General features: G+C 37.6%; 1 protein-coding gene across 2 annotated transcripts; it reads left to right on the forward strand.

Moving 5' to 3' along the window:
- Positions 1-3558: 3558 nt before the first annotated feature.
- On the forward strand, positions 3559-22732 carry LOC109911393 (protein FAM216B). 2 transcript variants are annotated; one of them, XM_020510696.2, is made up of 7 exons: positions 3559-3760; positions 7014-7051; positions 7416-7564; positions 15531-15657; positions 16414-16594; positions 20996-21080; positions 22422-22732. In XM_020510696.2, exons 1-7 carry the CDS (start codon positions 3684-3686, stop codon positions 22470-22472), a joined length of 708 nt encoding a protein of 235 aa, XP_020366285.1. In that variant the 5' UTR covers positions 3559-3683; the 3' UTR covers positions 22473-22732. The 2 variants fall into 2 exon arrangements, with proteins under 2 accessions (XP_020366285.1, XP_048467532.1); XM_048611575.1 differs by having other exon boundaries at positions 7416-7513.
- Positions 22733-23449: the final 717 nt, after the last annotated feature.

The raw sequence follows: 23449 nt of genomic DNA on the forward strand, positions 1-23449 counted from the left end.
ATTTACCATATTTGGAAGTTATTGTTAGATCTGAGCTTTCCATTCACCCAAAGGAGGTTGGTTAGTTCAGTTGGTTGGATGGGTAACCTATGATGCAAAGCAACACCAACAATATGGGTTTAATTCCTACACCAGCTGAGGTCACCATGAAGGTCCTGCCTTCTCAACCTCTCACCCCTTACCTTGTTAGATAAAACTGAAGATAATAGGAATTGATAAGAGGCTTTACAATGGACTGTTGTCTGAATGGAATTATGCTGAGTCATGCAAGTCAGCTGAGAGCTAAGGCTGCAGGAAATCAGTAACCGCTGTCTCTTCCAAATAAGGCATATATTTGGACGAAACATTCAGGTTTGCTCACGTGCATGGATAATTCCAAATAAGGCATACACTTGGCGCAGAGATTTGTGTATAAAGACCCAGAAGAAATCCCGTTGTTCAGCAGCACTTCAAAGATTCACATTGTAGGAAAGTACCCTATGTCAGGAGGCACGATGAAGACATTGAGCAGAGTTTCAGCCTGGCCAGCTGCTAACTCTCTCGGGTAATAACATTTGAGTTTAGTTATAGAAATCAGGGTAATAAAAGAGAACGATTGAGAAATCTCATGTAGTTGAAAGTGTGTGTTATTCATTTAAATACCTAATAAATTAATTGCGTTTTATAAAGCTCTAATTGTCTCCACTGTATCTTCGTCTATGTATGTACTGTTGTCTCTCAGAGATGGGCAACAACCTGAAGCATGGTGATCCTTCGTTAAACTCATCACTAACCAATCATTTCTCTTTAATGAGAAAGCAGCCCTATCACCTTCTGACACTATGGCAAATTTCCCTTTGCCTTTATTCAATCAAAGTAAAAAAGACACAGTTTATGTTCATAAGACCCTGAACTATCACCACGCTGTCCTTTAAGGCATTGAGAAAAGTTCAAACTGTATCAAGATTACCCAGATATTAGAATGAATAAATGGTTTTTCTCCCAACATTTCCAGAAAGATATGTGCAATTTATTACTATAAATTTATGCATCATACTTTCCAATGAGCAAGATTATGAACATTTGGGCAATTTAGTTTCCTAACTGTAAGCAGGTGGAGGTGTTCTTATGCACTTGCTACCCTTGTCCTTCTGGATGGCAGTGACAATGGAAGGTGCTGTCTAAGGAACCTTGGTGAATTTCTGCACTGCGTCTTGTAGATGGTACGTAATATTTCTACCGAGAGTGGGTAGTGAAAAGAATGAATGTTTGTGGTGCAGTGCCAATCAAGCTAGATGCTTTGTCCTGGATAGTGTCAAGCTTCTTAAGGGTTGTTGGAACCGCAACCAAGAAGCAACTGGAGAATATTCAGTCATAATCCTGACTTGGTCCTTGTAAATGGTGAACAGGTTTTCACAGAATCCCTACAGTGTGGAAGCAGGCCATTTGGCCCATCAAATCCACGCTGACCTCCCCCCCCCCCCCTGCCCAGAGCATCCCACAGACATACTCAGTGCAAGATTCCTAGCCTCTAATCTGATATTTGTATTGCAAGTCCAATTCCTTTTCTGGTCAATAGTAATCCCCAAGAATTTGGTAGTTGGGGTTTTAACAATGGCAAGGCCATTGATTGTCAATGTGCAATGGTGAGATTTTTTCTTGTAGATGGCATTGCCTGGTACTTCTGTGGAACGAATATTACGTCCTTTTCAGCCCAAATGTAGATATTGTTCAGGTATTGCTACATTCGGACATGGCCTGCTTCAGTATCTGAGGAGTTGTGAATGGTGCTAAATATTTTGGAATCGTCACTGAACATCCCCACTTCTGACAGATGGTCAGTCAATAGACACTCCCCGAGGAACCCGTGCAGAGATGTCCTGGAGCTGAAATGACTGATCTTCAACTAACACAACCATCCATGTTGTAATCTGGATATTTGCAAACTATTAAGAAGCTTGCAACCATGGGCATCTTGACAATCATTTTTTAAACAATCTGTTATATTCAATCAACATTTCAACGAAGAAATTTTCCCAATGGATATGGTCAATTTACTATGTGATCAATATTTCAGTATGTGGAAATATGATCTACTTGCTAATTGGGCATATTGAAATCTACATTCCATGAGAGTATAAATGCAATCTAGGTTTCAATGGAGATATTCTTAAATATGTAAGAATAGAAGTATATGTGATTTACTTTCTATGAGGATAACAGCGACCTCAACTATTGTGATGTAGTAATCTACAGTAGAGTTGCAAACTGCTGGACATTTATTGCAAATAGAAGCAACTTAATTGCAAGCTCCGATTACAGTTCATGAGTAACTGTTACAATATGGTAGGAGCTGAATTCATTGAAATTCATCATTTATTTTTGTAAACTTGTTACTGCAGTTGAGTCTCATCACTGATAAAAACAGTAACAACTTAATAAAATGTCCGAAGGCATTTCACTGGAAACTTTTAAAACAGAATATGAAATTAAGTCACATCAGGTCAGATGATCAAAAGCTTGAACTAAGAATGAGGTTTTAAGACCTGTCTTAAAGGAAGGAAGTGATGTAGACAGGTAGAAGGAGGGTATCCCAGAGTTGGAATCTATGACCAACAATGTTGGAATGATTAAAATCAGGTCTGCACAAGAAGCCAGAATTAAATGCATGTAGATATGTTGGAGGTTTGTGTGGAGATTATAGATATAGGAGAGGAGAGGCCATGGAGAGATCTGAAAACAAATGAGAATTTTAATATCAAGTTTGGATGTCAATTTTATCATTGGTCAGCATCCTTTCATCCACAAAAGGTAATGACCATTGAGCAAATAAATTCATTCCAGATGGGGTGTCTTCATGTGCACACAGCTGAAGAGGCTAATCCCTGTGAGACAGGTTTTGCTGCAAGTGCTGCTATGGGTGCTGGTCATCATGGTGGTGCATTGCACCCCACGCTCTGTCATTGTCTTGTCATTTCCTCTGTCATTAGTCAGTGACTTCCACGTGCATTCATTGACATTTGAAGTCTTCATGTCACACTTGCAAGTATTCTTGAAGCAGAGGTTTGGTACCACTGGTCATCTGGCTCCAGCTACCTCACCATACAGAAACTCCTTGGATCTGTGACCATCTCACATTCTGACGGAGCCAAGAAAGCTACCTCTGTTTGAAAAGTGCTAACAATCTGGGAATTCCGCTTTCAGGAGGATTGCTGAACTTGATTTTGGCCTTGTAAGATACACCCACGATGTGCCCCACACATCAAACATGAAAATTAGGTCAGAAAAGAAAAACAATAAAAACTATTAGCAAACTTAAGTCATAATTTATGAAAATAAAATTAAATCCGCCCTAGTCAATAACATGTAACAATTACTTGCGACGTATTATTAAAACAATTATATAATAAACAACACTGGCAGTACCTTAAAAAATCCCCTGTCTCAAATCACTTAAAAATGCACAATCTAACTGGCAAAATCTAAGTATGTTTAGTTCTCATTAATCTGACGCTGCTACATTCTGCTTAAAAAAAAACACGCTTTAAATTGTCTTGAACGTTATACTGTGCGCATGTGTATCCTGGATGCTAACTCAGCAATAACGGGGGCTCTCACTAAGCTGCCAGCCGTTACTCAGTGTTTCAGAAACTCCATTGTTGTGGGTCTGGTATAGGGAGAAACTAAGGCGTAAATTTTCCTTAATGGAATCCAGGAAACAGGTTACCTTTCTCGAACGAGATTCTGATTGCCAGGGTCTGCAGCAATCATGCATGAAAAGGTAAGAAGAACCACTGTTAATTGTTGTTTTTATTCTCCATTCAAATTGGTTTAGGCAGCTACGAGTTCTGCTGAAATAGACAAAGCCAGGAAGCAAACGGTACTTGTTGCTCACTTGTATTATTCATCTAATAATTCGGGTATTGGAAGATGATTAGTTTTATGTACTTTTCTCATTTCACTAAATGTCTTTGAATGTCAATTTTGTGTCCGTCACACGATTATTTCTGTACTCAAAGGGAATTACGGTGAAATTCATTTCATTTCCACAATTTTGAAGTTTCTTAAAAAGAGAAAATAAATGCTGATTTGAGTTGATGTTATTCTGGTTGCATTTTGCACCTTGTCGCCTAAATGTTTTCTCACCGTTTCTGGTTAGTTTTCATTCCAGCATTGTTTCTGTCTCTATAACCGCTGACCTCTGTATGTTTGCCATTGCAAATTTTGCATGGGAAAACTTTTGAAGTAAGAGGCATTTTATTTATAAAAGAGGAATCAAATGATACTTACTGAAATAACTAATTATATTTTAAATATGCTTGGCTGGTCTTCTGTACTAGGTGAAAAGGGAAATGTTTATCCTTTATGATTTTCCCCCACCGGTGATGGAGCTACCTGTTTCCCTTGGGTTGCTGAGGCTATTTACAGCTAAAAAGAAAGAAGATACTGTGATGGAAAACATTGAGGTGGATAATGGTGCTCATTGTTGCTGTTTGTATTGCAAATTGTCAGGTGTTGTGTAGACTGGTATTATCCTGACTTCTCTAACTTCCAGTGTCTCATTTCAACATCAGAAAATCAAACACTTGGGAGAATATTTATTGTAGCCCTATTTTAGAATCGTTCTGGACTACTACATTTGACATTTTAGAAATTTTAAAGACATTGCAGCTATTTTCTGTTGTTTGTTAGTTTTCACATTAAAACATTCCTTCTGTAAAGCCCAAGTTATATTGAATGATTATTTAGAATAAGAAAATACTGCAGTTGTTTCAATAATAAAGTATGTATTTGAAGTTGAATGGCTGTGTTTCTTTGTAAGTTTAAAGCTTGTCTCAATTTATATCTCAATTCTAATTTCACGCTTTCCTTTGATTATAATTGGTGTTCTGCTTCATAATTTATGGCTGCTCATTTTTCCAAAGGTTCTCTATTATGTAAAAGATAAGAATAATCAAAGTTTTTTATTATAATTTACTGATCAATTGCTTCATAAATAGTGGAAAGCTGGAGAATACTTATTATCAAAACGCCAAAGTTTAACTTCTCTGAACGAACTTTTTTTTCCATTCTGAACATCTTGTAGCAATATTATACACTTTCATATAAGGTATAGATCCATATAAAGTATCCTTTATTCTTCACTAACAATGTCCTTTTTCATTAACACAAAAACACACTCAGGAAGTAGTGGAGGCTATGTCATTTAAATTTATTGAAGGCAGAATTAGATAGTTGAGGGAGTTGAGGGCTATGGGGAGCAGTCAGAGAAGTAGGATGGAGACCACAATCCAATCAGATGTGATCTTATTGAATGATGGAGCAGGCATGAAGGGCCAAGAGGCTAATCCTGTGCCTGAGTTCTATGTTCCTGTACTAGCATTTTAATTGTTTGCATGCCACTCATCCAATGTCTCCCTTGTTAATTTTGTGCCAAATTATAATTAGATTTATACTGTGGACCAAACCCTAGTAAGAATTTGGTGAGGCAGCCTGAATGTAATTCATCAGGATCTAAGGTGGAATGACCATTGGAGACACGGCACCTTGAATTACTCCATTGCACAGTGTTACAAGTGCTCTTTCTTCATTGTGAAAATCTTGAAGGATTCCTTGAAAGTAGAGTCGCAGGTAGACAGGATAGTGAAGAAGGCATTTGGTCCACTTACCTTTATTGGTCAGTGTATTGAGAATAGGAGCTAGGATGTCATATTGCAGCTATACAGGACATAGGTTATGGCCACTTTTGGAATACCATGTTAAATTCTGGTCTCCCTGCCATAGGAAAGATGTTGTTAAGCGTAAAGGGTGAAGAAAAGAGTACAAAGATGTTGCCGGGGTTGGAGGGTTTGAGCTACAGGGAGAGGCTGAATAGGCTGGTGGTATTATCCCTGGAGTGTCAGAAGCTGAGTGGTGACCTCAGAGGCTTATAAAATCATGAGGGGCATAGATAGGCTAAATAGCCAAGGTCTTTTTCTCCAGGGTAGTGGAGTCCAAAACTAGAGGGCATAGGTTTAAGATGAGAGGAGAAAGATTTAAAAGGGATCTAAGGGGTAACTTTTTTGTACAGCGGGTGGTGTGTGTATGTAATGACCTGCCAGAGGAAGTGGTGGAAGCTGGTATAATTATATTTAAAAGGCATCTGGATGGGTATATGAATAGGAAAGGTTTAGAGGGATATGGGCCAAATGTTGGCAAATGGGACTAGGTTATGTAGGGCATGACGAGTTGGATGAAAGGATCTGATTCTGTGCTGTACGTCTCTAGACTCTATGAATCTGATTCTTTTTAGGAGAGTCAGTCATCTGTGCCAAGATCCCAGCCTAAAAAAGGAAACACTTATTGTAACAACCATTCATTTATCAGTCACAGAATAAGATGAACAATATTCTTTCCTTTTTTATACTAGTGATCATTCATTTAATGATCTAAACTTGAATGAATAAAGGTCTAACATAGTTAGTGTTCTTCATGCCAACCTCTTCAATCCAGGAATCAGTCTGGTGAATCTCTTTTAAACTGCCTCCAATGTCAGCATATTCTTCCCTAAATACAGGGACCAAAACTGTATTCCAGATGCAGCCTCACAAACACTCTATACAGTTATAGTAAGACTTTCCTCTTTTTAAATTTCATGCCCTTCAATTTCTACCTTGAGTAAGTACACAGTAATGGTTCCAGCAAAGAGTGAAACCAACTAATCAGGAAATGGAGGACGTGACAAAGGGGAAGAAAAAAATTTTTATCTTCCGAAGTGTAAACAGCTTTGTTCTGCTGAATGACATATGACTGATTTAACAAGCATAAGACCACAATTTAAACTGGTACAAGTGTTCCTTCTCATAATCCAATTTTTGCCAGTTTCTTTCAATGGGAAGTACACTTGGATTTCTTTTTCCAATTTAAGCAGCACATGTTAAAGTGAATAGTGTCTTTTTTAAAACCTATTAGAAATTCAAAAGTTAACATTTGCATATTTCATTGTATATTTAATTGCATGTAACTGTATCTTTTCAATGTGCTATTTCTTTTAGGACATTAGGACATAATTTTCCAAAAACTCATTCAAATGGTAAGGAGAAGTTTTTACTTTTCTGTTTACTTGAAGACATCTTGGGAATTTTCATAATGTGTGAAGGAGACACAAATACACTTTCAATAGCCAATACACTTCCCGGGTGAGACAAAAAAAAAAATAGCCATTTGACTTCCGACTTCATTGGAATATTGATATTATGCTCTGTTTTAGCTACCTTGCTAAATATTGTAAGAATTTGTTTATTTTGTGTGTTGTGTAAAGCTGGAATGGGAATTAAACTCATGTTTTAAAATGAGCAGAAGCTGCATTACAAACTTGAAAACATATATGAAACACACTCATTTTGAGTTAGAGTTAAATATATTGTTTATTTCCTCTGCTGTTTATTTTTCTCTAGCACTGATGTTTCCACTAACAAAAAAAGTAGCTGAAACGAAGGAATGGAAAGGCAGAGAGTATCAAGTCATGCTGCAACAACCATCACTCAGTCCACAGGTGAAAACTATACACATCCCCAAATCAGTGGAGAATGCACCATTTCTGCAGGTGGTGTCTATACTACATGTCTACAATATAGTCTTGAAAATTTTCTCAATCCTGCTATCCCAAGCAGGTACTTGCATTGGGCAGTCTACTTAACAAAATCTATAATTAACATAGACAACATAATTTATTTGTCCAATCATTTTCTAGAAAGCCAGTCAACGATGGATAGAATCTGCTGTTCTTTTACACAATTTTGTATTTGTTTATGGTGTTATATATTGCAAGCGTTTACTTCCTAGCCCAAAAACAACAATTTTAGTCTGTCTATTTAAATAGATTTAAGTGACTAGGCAGCTAATACACACCAACTGCATGGATTTAAACAATTAACAGGGGTAGTGGAGGATGTATAATTGTATATTGTCTCCATCAGGTCCAAACTCAAAGAAATAAATATTACTTTGATTAAAGGATTGAGTTCTGTTAATGTTGGACTACTGCGTATTAGGATCTTGGGGCGAAGTCTAGCTTTTGCTGCTGGGCCTTCATACTGTTGATAAAAGCACTGATCTTTGCTCTGCCTGCCTTGTGCAGTAGGATAAGCTGGCAGTCTAATGCCACATCTTCACCTTTCCTAGAAAATTGCAGTTGTAAAGAGTTTTTCACAACATAAGAACCTACCAGGGTGCTAAACACCCAACAGCATACGGTAATGTAAAACATGAAAAGCAATTTATAGCAGTCAGTGTAAAAGCTCTTTTAAAGAGCTGCTATAGGTGTGATGGGCCTGATGTGCTAATATCACCCCTATGATTGGTATATTTTAATATTCTCACAGTGTGAGCTATGCATTTTCTTTTTGCTGACCAATATTCTCCTTTTCCTGAAGGTATTAGTTGCTTTCTAGGACTTAGTCACTGTTCAACTTCAATCACTTGATATTTGGCCTGACCTTGCTGGAGCATTGTACCATTTTGCTGCATCATGCATGTCAAAATTCTTTCTTTGTCATAATACTTTAAGTGTGAGCTGTTAACATTCTGATGAGGGCAGCTGGCCATCTGAGACCTTTGTCAACTGTGGAACTAGAGAATCTCTTTAATGAGATTTAAAGATGGAGAAAGAACCAAAGAAACATCAGAAAAGAAAGTGAATCGGAATGGGTGAATTCAGATACAGAAATAGAGGGTGAAATAAAGATTGGATTCAGACAGGTAAGTATCAGGAAAATTAAGAGAATAAAATTAAACTTTGACTTTTTAAATCACTAACAATAATTGACAATGTGCAGAAATGAGATTAAATGCTTTATATTGTTCCCATTTTAGACTAGAGAGGTTGATTGGTATGTGTTTGTAAACATCGTGGCATTTAATAAGTGATATGCTCTTAATTACATATTTTAATTTTCTATGGTGAGTTTAAATAAATGAGGTTTAATGCAGCAAATTCTTAAACATAGTAGGGGAGGCACATAACAAAATGCCATTTGCACAAAACAAATTGTGGAGTGGTGTAAAAAAGTATTTTTTAATTAATCTATTCAGACATATTATAACACACCTCTGGCTCGCTAAGACTTCAACCCGGACCTTCCAGACCATAAGTACGGACATGACCACGATACCACGAGATCCCTTTGTGGGGTGGTATAAGTCAACCAGCCCGTTATGGAAATTTACAACTCATTGATTTTTGCTTAACCTTCTGAACTTTCTGGCCATGTTACCATCAAAAATGGGTGCATCATTAACACTATTCAGCAAGATCTAGTCCATTTAACATTTGCGCCCTAACAGTGACAATCTGCACGTGTTTTAACCATAGACAGTATCTCAGGCAACCTTCGTATTGTGGGAGCAAATTACTGCAGATGCTGGAATCTGTAATGAAAACAAAATGTTAGAAATCACAGCGGGTCTGGCAGCATCCATGGAGAGACAGCAAGCTAATGTTTTGAGTCTAGATGACTTTTGTCCTTGCCTGACATCTCCACACATGCAGATTTCTATAAAACAAATACATTTAAACTATCAGAATTCAAGAATTTGAACTTTACATCTATTAGTTACAGGAAATCTTTAGTAGGCACACAGCAGAGATCAATACATTAAAGTGTTTAGTCAGTTTATAATCCAAAACAGATTCCCTTTAGGTTACTGGACAGGAGGGTGCACTGTCTACTTCTTTTTCAGCTTCTTTAGCTGGAGGATGTTAGCATTAACACCCATCCACACGAGCCATTGTCATCTTTTCTTGTGCTTGACTGTTAAAGTCCTTGTGTTTCAATGTGCTGGTCATCTGATTCAAACAATCCAAACATTTTTGGCTGTTGCACCACAAATTCTGTTTTCCTTACTGAACTGCAAATTTAAACATCTTGAATTCATGATGTGGAGGTGTTGGACTGGGGTGGACAAAGTAAGAAGTCACACGACCCCAGGTTATAGTCCAATAGGTTTATTTGAAATCACAAGCTTTTGGAGTACTGCTCCTTCATCAGGTGAAGTGACGAAGGAGCAGCACTCCAAAAGCTTGTAATTTCAAATAAACCTGTTGGACTACAACCTGGTGTCATGTGACTTCTGATCTTGAATTCAAGTCTAGATGGTTATTTCCAGCTATTAATCAACTTTTTGTAAAAGCATAATAAAAACAAAATGCTGAATAACTTGGCAGGTCTGGCAGCATCTTTGAGAAAGAAACGGTGTTAAATGATCTGAATCTTTGACTCTTGTTCCTTTCTCCCCATGAATGCTGCTAGATCTGCTAAGTATTTTCAGCAACGTATGTTCTTATTTCAGATTTTCAGCATCTGCCAAATTTTTGTATAGCTACATATTTTGATAGCAAGGTCTGCTCAAATATACAATTGTACAAGTCCTACCATTACAATATATTGTTAAATAAATCAGCAAAACAATTGTTGATAAATTATTCCCTGATAATCTCATACAACATTTTAAAGAAAGTACATCTGTATCATATGTGACATTCACATAAGACTGGTCCTTTCATAACAGGAAATATTTGCTATTACTTTGTATTCTGCAGGCAATTATTTAGTTTCTCTTATATGTCATAACCATTTGCAAACTACATTTGAACTTTCTATATTACTGCTAATCGCTCTGTAAAATTAGAGGGAAGAAATCTTATTCCATCAACTTATGAAACACCACTAATTTAACTTCCAAATGGAGGCACAATATCTATCATCTTTCTCAATTCAACCAAATTTCAACAAAATGACTTTTTTTTATAAAACTACAAGACTTAAAAACAAAGAAAACTACAAAAGAAATAAGAATAGGAATAGGCCATTCAACAAGAACACGAATGATCAACTTAAAAAAACCATTTTCAGCCACTATCCCCATGGACCTTGATGCTTTTAATATGTAAAAATAGGCAGCTGTAAAAGATCAAACTTCAAACCTTATTATTTTGGTGCAACAATGACATTTTTTAAAATTATCAGTTGACTGCGTCTTATATTCAGTGGCTCATTAAAAGAATAAAGATGATAGGCTTCTGCCTAGGCTGACTGCTCATAACTTATGACATTAAAGCATTGCAATTACTACTTAACTAGAAAACACAACAGTATTTCCAGAAAAGGCAGAGGAAAACCCAAGGGTTGGAATTGCTGAGAAAGCTGTATTATAAAGTACGCTTCTGTTCTTCAGCATTATTGACTTTTCTAAGCTTGCAGAACAACTTCATCCATTTTAATGAGCTTACTTTTAACTTGTGTAACTACACTCGCCTAGCAACCCATTCAGTGCTATTTCTGTGAAGGTGCCAATCTTCAGCAATCTTGGTCAACAAAATAGGATCATTGCTTTTTGCCAAGTAACCTTGTCGTTTTCAGGATGATTTGGACAGTGTTTTCTGATGACACCCAGTGCTATTTTATCACCACCTATCTTAGCTTCTCCACAGTTGCTGAATTATCAGATTCCTTATTCAACATCTAGTACTGGATGAACATAAATTTCCTACAAATAATATTGAATAGACTGAAGCCACTGTGTTTAGTTCCTGTTGTAAATTCTGTTCCCTAGCTACTGACCCCATCCCTCTCCCTGGCAACTGAAATTAAATTGGACTCCTTGGAACCTTGGAGTCAAATTTGACCCTGAGATAACCTATATTCATGATGTCTATCTGTTTGTGCTTTCTTAACTTTGCACCTCCCTCACCTAAGTCACAGAGTCATAGAGTTGTACACAGAAATAGTTTTCTTGGCTCATTGTATCCATGCTGGTCATCAAGCACCAATCTACTGTAGTCCCACTTTGATCTGAAGCTTTGTATGCTATGGTGCTTCAAATATTCATCCAAATACTTCTTAAATATTGCAATGGTTCTTGCCTCTAATATTCATTTAGGCTGTGAGTTCCAGACACCCACCACCCTCTGGGTAAAATAATTCTTCCGTTATCACTGTCAGCAATCACTTGCTAACGAGTATGATTGTCCACCTAGGAAATTCCATGTCAATCATTATGGGTTCTGTGGCTCCTTGTGTAGCTGATGAGTCCGACTCTAGAGCTGCATCTCTGACCAGATATTTGGCAGCTTTTTCTGGCAGGTGGAATTGGTCCTTGGCCTTGAGATCGCTGTCATTTTCTCCAATGTTTTTTTCTATCATTCCTCCTGCTGATGGGTGATCTCAAAGAATTGTGTCCCTTCATACAGGAGGTTTCTTCATGTTGGTTTCTTCTAAATAAGGATTTCCCATGTGTTGACATCTATGTTGCATTTCTTGAGGGAAGCCTTCAGGAAGTCTTTGAAATACTTCCTTTGTCCTCCGCTGATTTGAGTGCCTTCCTTGAGCTGGCCAGTTCCAGATACCCACTACTCTCTGGGTAAAATAAGTCTTCTTTAAATTCCCTCCAAACCTCCTACCCCTTGCCTTAATGGCCAATGCTAATTAACCCTTCTACTAATGGGAAAAGTTTCTTCCTTTCTACCCTGTCTATGCCCCTTTATGGTTCTGTAGACCTCAACCAGGTCCCCTCTGAGCCTTCTCTGCTCAAAAGGAAACAACCCCAGCCTGTCTAGTCTCTCTTCATAGCTGCAACACTCCAGCCCAGGCAACATCCTGGTGAATATCCTCTGCATCCATTCTGATAACTGTTAATATCAACTTTCCCCTTGCACAACTGGTTTCAATTCTGTGGAAACTTGATACTATCCAAAACTGTGGTATCCTGCCTTTACTGACATTAAGCTCTGTTTACTTATCATCCCTGTGTCTATTTATCTCAATTACTCCCCAGTCAGTCAACCAATATATTGATTTTAAAAGTCTCATTGTTGTTTTCAAATTCTCCCTGGCCTCATCCTTCATTTCTTTATAACCTTCTGTTGCTCAACGATCCTCAGAAATATCTCTGTTAATCTAATTATGGCCTCTTGTGCACCTTGATTTTAAATCCAACACAATCGATGGCCAGGATTTCAGTTGTCTAGGTCTAAAGTCAGGAATTCCCTCCTTGTACCTGTCTATATGCTTTCCACCTGTACACCTATGCTTTGGCCAAGAATTTGATCGTCAGACCTAGTATCTCCTTATGTGCCCTTGTTATATATTTTGTTTTGTGCACTGGGACACTGTATAAATACAAGTTAGTGCTAGTTAATATCTTACAAACTTAATGGCTAATAAAATGCATTGTTCAATATTTTAAAATATTTATAAGTGTTTAGAGAAATAATTCAATAGATGCGGCAAAGTGAATCAGTTGCACTATTTGCAAAAATTCACAAAATGTCAACCTTGATTCAATAGTAACACTTTCCCCCCTGGACTAAAATTCATTGTTCTGCAGAATTTGAGTATATAATCTCCATTGACCCTTCAGTGCAACGTAGAGAGTGAGGTGTGTGTGTGTGTGTGTGTGTGTGTGTGTGTGCATGCGTGCACGTGCACGTGCACTACTTTTAGAGTGGAATATTAAATCATGCTTCGGCCTGCTTGTCCAGGTGTACATAAACAAATCCATGGCACTATTCAAAGATGAGTGAGGAGCTGCTGATTTGTCAAAAGATCTCCCTAAACCAACTCCACAAATATAGTTTAACTGGTCCTTAAATTTATTGTTACCTGTCTGATCTTGTTGTATACATATTAGCTGCTGTTTTGTCCACATGACAGTAAATTAATTGACAAAGTGGTTAAAGGTCTCCTAAGAATGTAACATGTTACATACATGCAGCCCTTCATATATTTTAATTTTGCTCTTATTTTGCATAGTAGCTAAAATAGTTGTAAAGGTAGTATAAGAGTACTGGTGCAGTACATTTCTATATTATCCATCTACTTGTTTATAGTGTATTAGCATATTTTCTGGGAAAGTGGTGGGTATTTGGATTTATGCTGTCTTGGCCTATCCTTTCCCAAACCTTTTATTCAAATACTCTGTAATAGAATCATAGAATCCCTACAATGTGGAAACAGGCCCTTTGGCCCAACAAGTCCACACCGACCCTCAGAGCATCCCACCCAGACCTGTCCCCCTATAACCCACCCAATCTACACATCCCTCAACACTATGGGCAATTTTCCATGGCTAGTCCACCTAGCCTGCACATTTTTGGACTGTGGGAGGAAACCGGAGCACCCGGAGAAAACCCATGCAGACACAGGGAGAATGTGCAAACACCACACAGACAGTTGCCCAAGGGTGGAATTGAACCCGGGTCCCTGGTGCTGTGGGGCAGCAGTGCTGACCACTGAGCCATTGTGCCACCCCGTCTGCTCCAGTAGAGAAGTTAATTAAATAGGTCCTGAGGTCAAATGGAAACTTCTGTTGTCATTGGAAATATACTTGGATTGGCAGCTGTTCTTGTTATGTCATAACCTCTGGGTAATATCATATGTTTTTCTTCTGGATTCAGACATTTTTTAGAATTATTTTGTGAAGAATTGCTCAGTTGATGATTAATTCAGATCCAAGTACCGTATCTGGAATGTAGCAGGTATTCTCAAAAGTTATATGTGAACTTGTGTGAACTTTCTGTGGCCTTGAGCTAAATGAAAAAATCCATTTCTGAAGAAGGGTCCAGACCCGAAACATCAGCTTTCCAGCTCCTCTGATGCTGCTTCGCCTGCTGTGTTCATCCAGCTCTACACCTTGTTATCTCAGATTCTCCAGCATCGGCAGTTCCAACTATCTCTGATAAAATCCGTACTTTGTTTTTGTAGCAGGCTGAGGGATTATAATCTCACCTCTAGAGTAAATGGGAAAAGCAGACATTTCCCATTGTTATTCATGCACTGGAGGTTGACCAAATTATTTGTTCAAGGATTTTTATACATCTATGTAGTGTTCTACTTTTACAGTTCATCTTATTTTCTACCAAGTGTTTTATTTCATTTTTTATTTGGTGCACTTCAAGTTGTACCAACACTACAATCCAGGAAACAATAAATTTTTTTGTAGTTTGATTTTTTTTTTCCCTGCACTCAGACTGGGAAACCGCTGATGGTAAGAGCTTGCTATCTAAGCTGATTTAGAAGCACTGAGGAAGTGCAGTATTGTTAAAAGGATACCACATCTGCATGCTTTAGTACCTTCAGTGTATGATTAAAAAGATCCATTGGTACTTTGCATAGGACAGCAGGCAATTCTATTGATGTATGCGTCAACATTCTTCTGTCAGCCATTATCATCAAAAATGTATTAATTAGTCACAAATTCTTATTGTTTGTTGCATCTTGTTATGCAACAAAATCTAACCAAATATGGACACTATACTCACTCCACTTAATGTTTCACATTCATTTCACTATGTCATGTTCTTGAAGTGAAAGATGTAAACACACATTGAGGGAAATTGTCCTTCTGTATACACTCACCAATATCTTTATTGATGGACAGAACAATGTCAATCTGAGTTGATCAAAAATTGGCCAGTTAGGTTTAATTCAAAATTGTTTAATTTGGTGTACTTGAACATTATTGTTTTTTTTTAAAATGGTATGTTCAGTGACAATTTACGTACTGTATTCCAGCATCCAGATTTGAAAACAGGCCAGAAGCGCTATCTATATAGTATTGCTAACATCTACAGCACAGATCACATGCACAGGCTGATGCAGAAACAATACTTAAGCATGTTGCAACATCGTATCCAGCTTGGTAAGCAGAAAGTATTTAAGTATTTTATGATGATTAAAAATTCATGATTCTATTGTCTAACATTTTGTATCAAAGCTTGACCAAAATGAAAGCAAAGTACTGAAGATGCTCGGATCCAAAATAAAAAAAAAACGAAGTGCTGGAGAAACTCAAGTCTTGAAGCATCTGTGGAGAGTGAAACTAAATCAACATTTTGAGTCAGATCTGATTCTTCTTCAGGAACAAAAATAGAAGTTGCTGAAAAAGCTCAGCAGGTGTGGCAGCATCTGTGAAGAAAAAATCAGAGTTAACGTTTCGAGTCCAGTGACACTTCCTCAGAACTTTCTTCTTCGGACCTTTTTGTAGGCAAAATTTGATCTGAGTTTAAAGAGAATGTAAGAAATGTGGAAGACAAAGTTAAAAGAGGGAATAGGAAGCAAATTTCAATTTAAGTAAGAAGAGATGAAGACTAAGAAATATTTGAACTTAAATTTAGAATGTTCAATTTTGAAAAATTTTCCCTAAAAAGGCTACTGACTGGGCAAATTATATAACTATGTGCATGGTTGCAGTATATCTCTGAACTGCAGCACTCCATCCTAGCTAAGAGTAGGAAAAGGTATCAGCTAGAGTGAAGTAATCAGGATACTTTCAGCAGAGTTTTACCCTTTAAATTGATTTTGAAAAAATGTGGAGCTATAATTAATAAAATTTCACAATTTTAATAATTTGAAGGTCCAACATGTTCAATCATGTGTTCTCATTTGTCAACACCAGGGTATATAACCCCACGTGAATGTCAGAAGTACACTGATTATCTCACAAAACAGTCCCACAAAGAAACCTGGAAGCAAAGCAGCAGCAGGTCATCAACAGCTCACAGCTTTTCTAAGCAGTCACCAACTTTACAAGCTGGAAGACCACATTTCCTCCCCATCATAGGGGACAGCATCTGGAGGTTTGTGTATTTTACACTAATTTCCCTGCTTTATTCCCATTCCTTGTTATTGTATCCAAGAATGTTGTGGAATTAAAGATGGGTAGTTGATTTGTTGTGAATATTTATTTTGCGTAGTACTGACCTGTTAGTCCAAGTCTTGATTAAAGAATGCCCATTAGGCTGGGAATGAGAAGGTTAACCAATTTCAGATCTGCCTTTGTTATTTTCTCAGAACCAGAATGTTGGATTACTCATACAAGTGGTCTTAGTGTCTTATGTTCAGAAGTACACTCCTGCTGCCCAATATCATCATATGATAAAACTGAAGAGATATGAGCTAGAGATAGCATATTTCTCACGTCTTTTAGTGTAGACTGGTCAACGTTTTCCAGAATATCCAGAAGACATCTAATGCTATGTTCATGTGAATACATTTATACCCACCATAACATTTGGTATACAAATTACACAGGACTGAAAGCTCTGGGGACTGAGAAGGAATAAGTGGAGGAGCTTCAGCCCTTACAACTGTCCATTGGGACTGAGATTCTTGCAGTTTGCATAATGAGGACTGGAGCTGCAAAGTGAATGAGGAAATTACCTTGGCAACATGGTGCAGGGAGCCATTCAAGTATGAATACTAAATAGGAACATTCTGGTGGTAAGGACAGTAGAGTCAGGGAGATGAACACAGTTCTGTACAGTCTGGAGGATGAGTCTAGAATGCTGTGCTGCCTGCTCAGTGCCAGGGATCAGGATATCTGCTCTGGGTTGGAGAGGAACTTGCAGTGGGAGGGGGATGATCCAGTTATCTTGGCACACATGGGTAGCAATGACGTAAATTAGATTAGGAAAGAGGTTACACTTGGAGATTATGATCGGATAGAAATAACAAGGTGTAGAGCTGGATGAACGCAGCAGGCCAAGCAGCATCAGAGGAGAAGGAAAACTGATGTTTCGGGCCTAGACCCTTCTTCAGAAAAAGATCAGATCAGAAAAAGATCAGAAAAAGATCTCATGATCAGATAGAATTCTGTTTTCAAATTTAGCTTCAATGTTAGTAATAATCCCAAGATGACCTGAGTTACAAGCAAACTGGAATAGGACAAATAAGGTGAGTGAGATGAGTATGTGGCTCAAGTGTAGAAGAAATGGATTTTGATTCATGGGGCATTGGCAGCAGTACTGCGAAAAGTTCGCAGCTGTACTGTTGAAATGGGTTTCACCTGAACTGTGCTCTGGCAAATCATAACGAGGGCAGTAGAGATGGCTTTAAACAGAATAGTGGGGGGAAAGGGGTCAAGTGAGAGATGTGGTCAATGAGGTATGGAAATAGGGAAATGTTGATTGTAAATACCTTAAGATCATTTGTTAAACTCGATTGGATGATTCCATGATACCTGCTCATTCATGAGCTTTCAAGAAATCAATTGAAGAATTTGATTAATTGATTTCCTGTTTTTTTTTAACTCATTGCTAATTGGTACCTTGTTTGTTCTTGATATTGTTTGTATTTATTAACTTAAACTGTTACCAGATAAACTTTCTTTCTTCTTTCATGGGATATGAGAGTTGCTGGCAAGGCCAGCATTCTTTGGCCATTTATAATTGCCTAGGGAAGGTGGTCACAAGCTGCCTTCCTGAACTGTTGTTTTCATTTGGTGCAGTACACTCCGTGCCAGTCAGAAAGAGCTTTGGATTTTAATTCAAGAATGATGAAGTTACTAAACCAATAATCATGGTCGGCACAGACATGGTGGGCTGAAGGGCCTGTTCTTGTCCTGTATTATTCTATGCTTTATGTACGTAATAGACCAGGGTAGTGATTTGGATAATGATAACCAATATTTGGAAGGAAGGGACAGAATACAAACATAACTGTGTACTTGCAAATAAAGCCAGAGATTGAAAAAATGGTTAGAGTTAAAGGGTCTATATTTCAGTCATGCAGTATTCATAACAAAATGGATGAATTGTTAGCACAGTTTGAAATAAATACATATAACTTGATGGTTGCAGAGTGATTAAGGCTGGGACTTGACTATTGAAGAGTATTTGAAATTTCAAAAAGATTGGTGCCGTGGAAAATATGGTGGGTGGCTCTGTTAATTGAGGTCTTTAGCACAATACAGAGAGGTGACTTTAGCTTTAAAAAAAGCAAGAATTAGTATAATCTAGAATTGTTTTGGATAGAGAAAAATGTGGCTGTACTTCATGGGCCCCCTAAACAGTAGTTACACTGTAGGATAGAAGAAATGCATTGGTATACTTTAAATGAGAGGAGATATTTCACAACTCTCAACAAAGTTTCATCCTAGTGAAAAAAAGGACCAAGCTGGCAGCATAATTTTGGCTAAATGAGGAGGGTAAGGATGCTATCAAATTTGAATGAATTTTGTCAAACCTATAGCTATGTCAGAAAATTGGTAATCTTTTATAAACCAGCAAAGAAAAGACAAAGTACAGTATGAAAGCTAGTTAATATATAAAATTGGCAATAAGAGTTTCTACAGGTATTTAAATAGGAAAATAGAAACTAAAATTAATGTTGGTTTTCTAGAGTGGGAATTGATAAGAGAAAAGGAAATGTTGGAGGGGTTAACAGGTCTTCACTATTGAACTTTGAGGAGTTTTCTAAGATACAACTCAAATCAGGAAGTGAATGAGTGTAATTTAAAACAATCATCATGAGGGAAAAATTGTGGGCCTAAAAAGCTGACAAGATGGCCTGCATCCTCAGATTTTAAAAGAAGTGGCTCCAGAAATAGTACTACCAACAAATGTTATGTAACTGCATTTTTATTCTTTAATATAGTAAAGATAGCTCTTTACCATATCACCTACCATGCTTCTTTCTTGAAAGAATATTTTAAACTTTAACATTTAAATATGATATTTCCAAATACTTTCCATTCAGGAAAAAAAATCAAAATTCAAAACTATTTGTGGCAAATTCTGTCAATGGTCCATACCTATCTTCTATTAAACCACAAGACCTCTGAAAATATGCAGTGCTCAGTAATGGAAATACATTTTTGGGGAATCTACGTTTTTTCACTATCTGAAACTTGGAAAACAAAAATGAGTTAAGCTCTGATTTGTATCAGTTTTTTTTTAAATCATGGATGCTCGAAACATATAGGTTCACGTTTGCACAGATCTGTCAGTCAATCACCAGAACATATTTTTAAATTATCCAAATCTATCATTTACAGGAAGCTGTTGAAATCTGCAACAGTCCATGACGCAAGGACTCCATATAGTTGAGTAAATATATAGCGCTAGATACAGTTGTTTAAAAATGGTTAATTAGTGGTAATGTCCTGGGGAGTATTGCTGAATGAAGAGACCTTGAAGTGCAAGTCCATAGTTCCTTAAGAGTGGAATTGCAGGTAGATAGGATAATGAAGGAGGCATTTGGTATGCTTGCCTTTGTTGGTCAGTACATTGAGCATAAGAGTTGGGGGGTCATGTTGCCATTGTACAGGACATTGGCCAGGCCACTGTTGGTATACTGCATCTAATTCTGGTCTCCCTGCTATAGAGAGGACGTTGTGCAATTTGAAAGGGTTCAGAAAAGATTTACAAGGATGTTGCCAGAGTTGGAGGGTTTGAGCTATAGGGAGAGGCTGAATAGACCAGGGCTATTTTTCCTGGAGCGTCAGAGGCTGAGGGGTGACCTTATAGAGGTCTATGAAATCATGAGGGGCATGGATAGGGTAAAAAGACAAAGGTCTTTTCCCTGGGGTCAGGGAGCCCAAAACTAGAGGGCATAGGTTTGAGGTAAGAGGAGAAAGATTTAAAAGGGATCTAAGGGGCAACTTTTTCACGCAGAGTGGTGCATGTGTGGAGCGAGCTGCCAGAAGAACAAAAACAAAGATGCTGGAAAAGCCCAGCAAGTCTGGCAGCTGCCAGAGGAAGTGGTGGAGGCTGGTTCAATTACAACACTTAAAAGGCATCTGGATGGGTATACAAATAGGAAGGGTTTAGAGGGATATGGGCCAAATGCTGGCAAACGGGACTAAATCGATTTAGAATATCTGGTCGGTGTGGACGAGTTGGACCGAAGGGGCTGTTTTCATGCTGTACAGCTATGATTGGGACAAATGGCTATTTGATAAATGCTAGAGTCTATCAACATCCAATCAGAACCTAAATAAATTGAAATAGTAAGCAAAGTATTAAAATCAGTGGGATTATTTTAAGATTGCTGCAAGGATCCAGTATAGACTATCGTGGTCTGAAAAGCCTCCTCCCATGCATCAATGATGCTGTTTTCACTTTGCCTATTTTTAAAAGGCAAGAATTGCCTACTTAACAAAAGCTTGCAGTGTAATTAATTGTAATTAAATAATTTTAGACTCTTTAGGGTGACACTGAGATGCAAAATAAAAAATAATGTTTTTCCAATGCTTGCAGGTTGCGTTCTAGAGCCCCAAACAAAGTAAACCTTAAGGCTAAAAGAGCCCATGTTCAAGTCAATCGAAGTGAACAAATCCAAAAGGTGAGTAGTATTTAAAGAAAATACTTTTAGGCAAGGAACTTCTTCAAAATGTCAACAATTTTACTAGCATAAATAGATGAATTTAGCAGGTAAGAGATGAGAATTCACTCAAATCTTTAACACTCGTTTTGTATAAATCTCCAATCATTGCTGAGATACAATATAAATTCATAAGATTTACAAAGGAGATGAGACTTGAAAACTCACGTGCATAACTGATTTCAGAGACAGTAGGAACTGCAGATGCTGGAGAAAGCCTTCCTGCTCCTCTGGTGCTGCTTGGCCTGCTGTGTTCATCCAGCTCTACACCTTGTTATCTCTGCATAACTGATTTCTTGTGCAAGTGGCTTACACAGATTTAATTGCTGAATATATAAACCACCATCAGTGCTTCTTGAATAAATCATGGGGGTTGACAAAATACTAGTCACTGTGAAGCTATATGAAGATCTACAATTGTTCTTGTATAACAAGAGAGGACGAAGCTCCTATAATGAAGTGTGGAATAACTGAAAATTTTGATAATGTTGCTTTATATGTTGTTTATTGAAGTGAACATGATTTCATAGCAGAAAGCAAGTTGGTATGACTTATCGGAAGGACAGCCAATACGAAACAATTAACGTTCCTCACTGGCACTGTAAGTGGTACAAGAATGCTTTGAATCTCAAGATCCAACATGGCAAATTCTATATTGTAACAAGGCATTCGGGGGTGGGGCAAAGAATGAAGCTGGACTGCAGAGCGGAGGCAGGAGCAATTCTCCTAAATACTGAAGAAACTGAGTGCACCTATCATCCCAGGTTACCCCCTCATCACTTAGAAAAGTATTCTGCTAGTATTTTGTGGCTAGCAGAGAAACCACATCATTGGTTTGAAGCAATGGCCAGCAATAAGGATATCCAAGCATTTTACCCTTCTGGCTTTTACCAAGTTACTTAATAAACTAGGTTAAAAACTTCAAAATTGTTTGATTGGAAAACGTCAGATACCAGTGTGAGTCCTGCAACCCTGTCTATGGTACCCCCTCCACTGATAGTGACTTTGCATCTAACAGACGGCAGCAGAATCTTTCAAACAGGTAGGGCACAAACCAAGACAATCTAGTTAAGTAGCAGAATGTAGCACAGAGATCACGGCTGGTATTATGGGAAGCATATCATTTTGCCAAATTCATAGTTCAAAAAATTCTCTTACAATAAATTGTATTTAATATTACAGCTTTAATATGTAGTTTCGTGTTGCAAGAATTTCAAAACTTCAGTTGCAATATTTCTTTAAAAGTGACAAAGAGGATTAAGCACAACCGGTTGATTCTACAAAGTTCCATTCCTAATACAGATCAAATCAGAACAAGCCAAGCAAGAATCAAGGAAAGAAACAAAGAAATGAAAATTGAATACCCGAGTTCCCAAAATATTACTTCAGAACTCTGCAGTCCTATTTTATTCATTATGGCTGTTGTCTTAAGTTCCAATATTAATTTGTAACATAATTAGTTTGGAGTACTTTCATAAGAAACGAAGACCATATAATTTTCATGGATGATAGGAGTAAAATATTGATTTTTCCTCAAAGTATGCAAATTAAATGTATCAAGAAAAAAATTGCTGTCCATAACTCAAGCTACTGAAGTACAATATTAAAAATATTCTGACGAAAAAGGACATCAGCCTGAAATGTTTTCTCTCGAGAAATGCTGCCTCAGCAGAGTATTTTCAGCATTTTGTTTTTAATCTTACAGTTCTAGTATTTTGGAAATTTGTTAGTTACTAGGAATTCAACAACATACATAGAAACCTATTCAATGTTTGCAGATGTGAGTAGTTACTTTGTTCCAAATCAGTTGTTCAGTCATAATTATCAATATATTTCACAGGGTTTCTATGCAATTTATAGACACTTGTACAACATTACTCTGAAGAAAGAATGCTAGCTGATACTGCAGTACAAGTAAGTCACTAAAAAGCAGAACAAATGCCCGTTTCTACTGGATTTGCACTTTAATTCACTAAAATGGAGAGTATTGATTCTTAGCATGGTTGACTGTGTACATTCACGAAAGAAAACAAGCATTTACAATCCTGCATCATTCTATTACTTCTCAAACCAATATCAAAAGATCCAAATAGGGAGATAGGAACAGCTAAGTTAAAGCACTTTGGTGGCTTAGTGGTTAGCACTACTCCCTCTCATGCCAGGGACCCAGGTTGATTTCCACCCATGGGTGACTGTCTGTGTGGAGTTTGCACAGTCACCCAGTGTCTGCGTGGGTTTCCTCCAAGTGCTCCAGTTTTCTCCCACAGTCCAAAGACGGAGGTTAGATGGATTGACTATGCTAAATTGCCCATAGTGTCCGGGCATGTGTA

Source organism: Rhincodon typus, chromosome 24 (genome assembly GCF_021869965.1).
Source record: "Rhincodon typus isolate 14 chromosome 24, sRhiTyp1.1, whole genome shotgun sequence".
NCBI classification, from domain to species: Eukaryota; Metazoa; Chordata; class Chondrichthyes; order Orectolobiformes; family Rhincodontidae; genus Rhincodon; species Rhincodon typus.